At 40.6% G+C, this 8,098-nt stretch overlaps 1 protein-coding gene across 1 annotated transcript; it reads right to left on the bottom strand.

The window, feature by feature from the left end:
- Window positions 1-2,313: 2,313 nt before the first annotated feature.
- On the bottom strand, window positions 2,314-7,181 carry il10ra (interleukin 10 receptor, alpha). Its single transcript, XM_030439384.1, has 7 exons — window positions 6,887-7,181; window positions 6,122-6,242; window positions 5,693-5,862; window positions 5,447-5,592; window positions 4,991-5,159; window positions 4,251-4,369; window positions 2,314-3,987 (listed from the first exon to the last, which is right to left on the bottom strand). The coding sequence occupies exons 1-7, from the start codon at window positions 6,948-6,950 to the stop codon at window positions 3,073-3,075; spliced, it is 1,704 nt and encodes a 567-aa protein (XP_030295244.1). The 5' UTR covers window positions 6,951-7,181; the 3' UTR covers window positions 2,314-3,072.
- Window positions 7,182-8,098: the final 917 nt, after the last annotated feature.

Here is an 8,098-nt window from a genome sequence, read left to right as displayed (position 1 = left end):
TTTTTTCTGCATTTCCCATATCTCATTATATTCAAGCTCAAACATAACGTAACACAACATAATTAAATAGTCTTTGCTGTTTAAGGCCTTGGTGGTGAAAAGGCAAATTCAAAAAGGCAGTCTTAAGTACCACTTTGTGATGTCTGGGTATGATAAAAAAAACATCTCTTGTTTATGTTGTGAATCTCCAGAAAACTTCCACCGGTTTCTTCGTATTTCGGGGGAAATTACTTAAATCTAGTTTCCAAAATACATATGTTGTTTTTCAACAGAGATGTATTCACACATAAATAGCTCTGTGGGACAGGTTACTTTTTCCATTTTCATTTTTACAATGTGACAAGTCCATTTTCAGTCGACTACCTGCAGCTGTGCTGGTCTGTTCCTCCCCTCAGTATGACTGTGCATCTGTGTTACCTCATGTGGAGATACTGGCAGTCATCGATCATTGGCTATGCATGAATTATAGCACTGTGCCGCCGACTGAAACTAGAATAGCCAAGGCCCCTGTTAATTCAATGAGGCCTAATTACTTTTGGTAGCTTTGTAAATCCCCATTGTCTCAGCCGCACATTGGTGAAGTTGCAGGTTTCTGTCCGTATTTGTTATCGTATATAGCAGCTAAAAAAGGCTTTCCTTTGCAAAAACCCATTTAAATCTAAAAGATCCATATTTCGATTTGGATCCACATCAAATTGTACTCACTCTTAGATACCAGCCCACTAAATATGCCTGGTTCCATGAATTATTCCTGAGAAATCAACAGAGATGTTGCCCTATCTCACAATGTTACAGAAAGCATGGAAAAAGACCCATCCTCCATCCAAGTTTTGTGGAAACCCATTCAGTAATTTTTGCATAATCCTACTGACAAACCAACGAACCAACAAATGGACTAGGTTGGGCATGTAACCACGATGGTGGGGGTAATGATAGATGAAGCCAGGTGACAAACTTTGATATGTATCAATTAAAGCTGTGTGGAATCAGGAGACCTACAGTCATTCATTTTGGATTCTAATCTGCATGTTTGTCTTTGTTTTTTCAGCCCACTTTTTAATCCATCGAGTAAAACACGTTGCCTGGCCTCAGTCTCTTCTAACATCACAACGATCTTTGTTATGTCTGAAAACTTCAGTATTGTGTCCTGTTGGACTCTGTTATGTTATGCACTGTGAGTGACAGGGTACTGTGCCTTTAAGGCGGACAGCGGTGATGTACGGCAAAGGTCGTAAAATGTAAGGTGTGCGGCAGTTGAGTAAAAGCAGCATGGACGAAGCTACATCGTGTGGTCATTGAGTCCTACACAAACATAATAATCTTGTCTTCCAAAAGGTTCGCTAATCCTGACAAAACTCTCATCTGTGCTCGTTTTATATAAGGTGGGAATCTCAAAGGCAGGTGCTGTCAATTCAAAATGATTTGAAATTTATTCCTCACAGATGCACAAGTTTAAAATGGAATTCTTAGAACCTGCTCAAGTAATTTATTATTTTATTTTATTTTTTCATGCTCATCATTTTTATGATCCAAATGTAAACCACTGGAAATTATCTGAAGACTATGTTGAAGTGGGAGAGTTAACCTATTGCAGACAATTTGTTAATCAACCTGCAAGTGGGCAAAATATCTCTATAAAGTATACATATTATAGTTTGCGCTATGGGACTTAACAGGAAATGTTTACCCCAGGACCTTCTCACAGGTTAATCCAGCCAAACATAGTAGGGGTATAAAAAGACGATGACCTACGATCTACATTCAGTTATGATCAGTGAACACGTACTGCAAAACCAGCAACATGTGATACTTAGAATTCAAAGAAAGATACTTCTCCCAACGGACTACCTAAAATGTGTCTCACTTCCCCAGTATGTTTTGTATGCTGCGCACAGAGAAGCAAGTCACATGATTTGTCTACTGCTGCCAAGGAACTGCTTCATCTCAATAAAGAGCTGCATTTACCTACCATAGAGTTACATTTATCTGAGGACTCATCCCTGTTGACAATATTTGCGCTCAATGTGAAGCGGGACTTTTTTAAACTGAGTGAGCCTGAAAGAGGAAGTGTTTGTACCTTAGTTTAGACTTTCAGAAAAACCACTGCCCTGGTTCCTGCACAGAATTTCAATACGGGGATCCCACGTACAGCTACGTGACCTGTAATGTTTGTTTTCCGGCAGGTATCACTTTGTCGCTTCAGGGTTTTCCTACCGATCGCTTGTTTCTTTGAGTCATGTCATGTTCTCTGAAATCTTCTGATGACTGGTTGGGTTTGGGTTTTTTATGTGAGTGTACAGAATTCAAAGAATATTCCAGGGAGACAGTTTGTCTTTAATCACAAGAAAGACAAAGTCACATATACTGACAGTGGAACAGTGACATTTTTTTGTTCTAAATTTCTCATAAATATCTTAAACAGGGAAGCAGGCTTGCAGTTAAGGCTTTCAGACACCCAGTATAAATGTCTCTTGCATAGTCAGAGATCTTTGAAAATAATCTTTCACAAAGTGTCCTGCGTGTTATTGAAAATGATGAAAAAGACATTGTTAAGGATATGATGTTGTTTCTGGAACAGTGGGATCTTTGTCAAACATTTAAACAGTGACAAAACACACATCAACTAAACTTGAAGGGGTGGATTAATGACAAAAGGTATGATCCAAAAGCACGTGACCGCCAAACCGTTTCTCTCCGCTCACCAGTTTCACTTCCGGCATGCTGTCATTTGGTGAAGCGTAAGTATACCCAGTGAGACGGGGTTGGGTGAGGTCTTTGACGTTGTGTTTCTTCGGCTCTAGAAGCTCCTGAGACTCTAAACAGCCACCATTCAACAGATGTGTGGTCTAACCTCCGCTTCCTTCCTTTGCTCAAAAAAAATAACCTTTTGCACGCTCTGCTTTCCCCCTTTCTTCCCTTTCGCATTTCTTTTCCCCAAATACTAACTCATGCCTCAAATGCATGTGTCAGACAGTTTGTCATGTGGGAAAAAGGGACTGTGTAGCTCCAGTTTAGCTCTTTGGAAAATAGCTCACGTCTGGTTATGTCAGCATCCATTTATAAATAGCGTTGTTACATCCCACAGTCTGTTGTAAGCTGCACGTCACACAGAGAGAGAGTCACATTGTTCATATTCAAGTCCTGTCCTCTGTCCTCTAGAGGCAGCGGTGTTAAGGCTGTTAGCAGAGGGAAAGTGTCCCCCAGCTGTATGAAAGTTGTGTCTAAGGCACCCATCGTGACGGTGTCCATTTGTGCTTTTTTAGCATAACTTGAATATGTAATTCCTTTATAAGAGTCCACAAAATCACATGTGCCGCTCAGTAGTCCATTGTCAATACACATAGACCTGTAATGTTTCATAACTCCTATTCCATAAAGGCCTTGTTTGTGGCACCAGGTGCACTGACCTGCTCCCGAGCAGATGCACGATTGAACTGCAGCCCTGTAGCCTGTGACCACTTCGGCCAAAACAGAGTCAGGGAGTTTAAATGGCTCCTCATCGTCGCAGACGTGAATCTGCACGGAGGAGGGGCCCTGGGTGCGGTAGTTACCCCCGACAACCGCCTCCTTTAGAGACGCACTGTCCTGCCCATCCAGATTCATAGAAGAAGAATGAAGCTGGCAGCCCAGTCCAACCCCGCTGTCATCCCTCTTCCTGGCTGCGTCTTCCTGCAGGGGGTAAACAGTTTGACTGCTAGTGGAGCTCTCTGGTCCGCCCAAGCTCCCGCAGCCACTGTCCTCTTGTCTCATTGGAGGACTTCCTTCGCTGTTCGTAGCGGAGTTGGACTCCACACTGACCCCACTGTCCATGCTGGTCCTCCTGTCTTCCTCTTCATTGTCCTCTGTTACCGTAACATGGGTCACAGGGTTTGTGACACAGTTTTTCACTTCTGTTCTGTAACTGGACAGGAACCATCCTTTGTCTGTCACAACCTCCATCATCCCTTCACCAACAGAGAGTGGAAGCCAGCCACTTACAGGGGATTTCTGGGGTGAGGAAAAAGAAGATGAAGGTTGTTGTATTATTCATTGTTTTATAAAGTCACATTTAGAAAGAGGCTTAGTTAAAACCAACTGTGGCTAAAATCAAGAATACAATGCTAGCGGGTATTAACAACCAGCTGTTTGTTTAATCTGCCTTGTCTTTGTATCTTTATGTAGATGTTTTTGGTTCTGTTTTCACCGTAGTTAACAGTACAAGATTTCAAAACTGTAATTCCTGCCAACAATGTGTGGTTTAATGTACTTACCAACACAGCGGGTGTTTTCTCTGGACTTTTCAGGTAACATAGGAGGATAGCTGCCACAATGGCAATGAAGACCAGAACTCCCAGAATAGAAAGAGATGTCAATGCAATGATGATCCATTCTGAAAAAGAACAAAGACAGGATGAAGTTTAACAGGAGCGAGGTGAAATGCTTCTCCAAAGCTGTAGGTTTACTACTCTATCATGTTGCAACAAATATTCATATATCACAAACTTTACATTTAGGCTTGAATACTTTGACATTTTGGGAAACATGTGCTGTCTAGCCAAAAGAAGATCCTTTTTCTGTAGTGTAAATATAAGGCTACCACCAGCAGCTAGTTAGCATGACTTAGCGCAAAGATTGGAAAAAGAGAACATGAGAGTTAAAAAGAGAAACAGGAGGTAATGTGCTGCAATAAACAAGATACAAGTTAGTAATCGTGAGCTTTAAAGGAGCATGCAGGTGGATGTTGATACTTTTGAACAGGGCAAGTTGAGCTGTTTCCTGTCTTTATGCTAAGCTGAGCTAAGCTAGGCTACACTTAGCGCACATACATGAGTGTGGTATCAATGTTCTCATCAAATGGTGGGCATGAAAGTTAATATGTATATCTCCCAAAATGTCAAACGGACTTTTTCAGTTTTAGTTTTTCAACCCTTTAATGTTTAAGTAAAATACCAATATTTACTTCAACGGTAAATCAACTTGTGCGTCATCATTACAATGTTTACATTCTTACCTTGCTCTGGTAGCTTCAGACACTGTTTAGAGGACAGCTCGCTGGTAGATTGCGATCCACGGCCCTCCACCATGATGCTGACACAGTACTCTGTCCCCCAGTGGAGTGAACCAAAGGTCTTAGTCCTCTGATCCTCCTCCCTGTCATCTCCCAGGTATACTGTGGTATTCTGTGGAGGTATCAATCAAAATGTCACGCAGGTTAGGGCCGTGTACAGTAGACCACATAGCGGTATAGAGATGAGTAAGGCTCAGAGTCAGGGAGATAAAGATTACATTTTGTGAAATTGTGCTATTGGATCATTCACCTAACTAACCAATGCCCCAACAGGATTTATTAAACATATATAATCACTAAAACAATTGTGAAATTTGACTTGACTTAGAAGTGTTACAATTGGCCCCCAAAGTGCTGTCTTACATTATTTCCTGTATTGTGCCTATTCTGTATGCCCACCTTTTTGTCTTGTCCTCTCTCCTCCAGGTAGATGGTGTAGGTGAGTCCAAAAGGAAAGAGTTTTCTCAGAATAGGTTTTTCGTGAACACGAACCGTTAGAGAGCTGGATGTAGCCCACATGGTGAAAGAGGGAGGTGTCAATCCACCTGTAGGAACAGAGAAAGAAACCAACGCTGTCAAAATTATTGTATAACCATATAACGATGCAACCCTGACATGATACCAAACTGACAGCTCTATGCTTACTTTGATTTGGGTAAAATCTCTTTGATTTCCACTCAGACACGTTGGCTCCTGCGACCAGCTGAACTCGGACCTTGTAGCCACTGCTAAAATCTTCTATAAGTGTGCTTAGTTCACAGTAGGTATTTTCAATCTCCATGCAGCTGTCCACCACCCCCCATTCACCTGTGTACCTGAGGACAGAAGACACATCGGTCACAAACTGGAAGGAGTTAAACTGGAGGATGATAAAGACTATAGCCACGTTTAAAAAAAAAAAAGAAAAATGTCTGACTCATCATTTAGAAGTTACTTCTTGTGAATGATATGAACCATTAAACCATTAGGGAAACAGATGTAAGCAGGTTAGAGGTAAAGATAGAAACAGAGGATGCTGGGAAATTTGAATTGCAAATTTGTGAAAAGGAAAAGTATATTTTAAGTTAAACATACTTTCCCATTTGTACATTGTACGTGACATCTGTGGGAGCGTCAGCAGGAGGTTTCCAATGTACTACTACCTCCCCATCCGTTATAGCCACCTTCAGTTCTTTAGGCTGAGGGATGACCAGTCCTGCAACAGGAAAACACCAGAAATTAAGATTAGGGGAATTATGATGTAAATTCACTGCTCATTATCAAAGTTTTACCAAATAAAACAGATCTTTATATTTTCAAGATGAAGAGAGGAGACATTTTTTACTATTTTGATTTCAAACTGCAATGAAAAATCGTATATTCACTCTAAGCCAAATGCTGAAACCCTTATAGTTACTCAAAATGTGACGCTGTGGTCACAGGGAGAAAAAAGGAAGTCTGGTTTACAAAAAGAAACGATGAACTTGCAAATCATTTTTGGGTTTTTACGCAAAAGGAACTGATTTTTACTCATTTCCACTCCAACTAGAGTGAAACAAGTGAAAAAAAAAGATCTTATTTTGCCATGTTGACGTCTACATGGGGGAAACCATATTAGAAATAAAGTTTTGTTTGATTTTTCTTTGTTTTTTACTGTTTCATCCTGACAGATAAAAAAAAAAGATTTTCTGTATTTCACCTGCAGTAACAGTTCCAAAATGATAAACAGAAAGTCATTGTCAGGATACTAACTAATGTAAAAAAATAATAATAACACAAAAACACAACCAATTAATGAAACAAACAAAAACAAGATTGAATGAAACAGATTAAGTGTAATAACGGTTGTTAATTAATTACCTGTAACACAGTTTATACAGATGAGCAGGAAGACAAGCATTAATGGCCCCTTGGTCACATCCATTTCTGTCGTCTGGACTCAGTGATAATCCACACAGTAGCCAAGAAAGTCCCTTATTCCAATCATCAGGAACTAGACTGTAGAAACATCTTCTGTGTAATTCTCTCTGTGTAATGCCTCAGATTAACGTGAACCTGTCGAAAGGTGTTGACAGGACTGAGGCAGCTGCTCTCTCCCGTGACTAGTGATCTGTGGAGGAAATCAGAAAAGGCAGCTTGTGTTTTTTCCCCTGATGATTTCATTTACATAGTTCTCCCCTCTCTTGCTCAACTCCCCGCCCTCTCAGATGACGCGTTTCCTGTAACTACTACATCAGTGACGCTGCTGCTAGTTTCGTCTCTCTCTCTCTCTCTGCCGTGCGCTCTCGTCTCTCTCTCACCAAGCCTTTTCCTTCCTCTTTGCCCCTTTTTTTTCCCCTTTTCACACTCTCAGCAGGTTCATGATGTACAGTGAACTGCTCGTGATGGAAAAAAAGCAAACCGACTTGTTGGACTGTACACGGCTGAGAGACAAGAAAAGGGAAGCGTTCAGGGATTCCCCTTTCCCTTTCCTTTAAAGGGTAGTGAGATAAGAGAGACATTCTGGTGCTTTTAAAGAGACTTTTTAAAATGTCTTTGTTTCTATAATATTATCGTAATCCATGAAAAATAGACCATTTGTGTGCAGCACACACATGCCTTGTCTTTGTTTGCAATTGGTTAGTTTGTGCATGCATTGCCTTTTTGACCACATGTATCTGTTCCTGTGGTGGTCTATGTCTGTCAAACCTCAGCTGCGGTCGTCTGCATTGCAGGTGGCTTATGCAGAGATAAATGATCAAGATTGTTGTGGACGACTAAAAATGCACATTAAACGTGAGATAATTTGAATTCATGGCCAACACATTTGGAAACTTGTCTTCACAACAGTTATTTATTTATGTTTTTACCCTTTTTATTGTCCTTGCCTTGGTTAATCTTTAAATGATATCACACCAGCGTAGGTGTTAATGTTAATGGCAGTGTTTGTGCATGTGCACTAACTGCACTGAATTCATGTCTAAGTGTGATTCCTTACACTTGTGTAACTGATGGGTGTTTATGGGATGAATTGCTGTCAGGTAACATCTCCGTCTTTTGTTATATCTACATTTAATTGATATATACAATTCT

The sequence above is a fragment of the Sparus aurata genome, chromosome 2 (assembly GCF_900880675.1).
Source record: "Sparus aurata chromosome 2, fSpaAur1.1, whole genome shotgun sequence".
NCBI classification, from domain to species: domain Eukaryota; kingdom Metazoa; phylum Chordata; class Actinopteri; order Spariformes; family Sparidae; genus Sparus; species Sparus aurata.
This window is presented reverse-complemented; position numbering and strand designations above follow the sequence as displayed.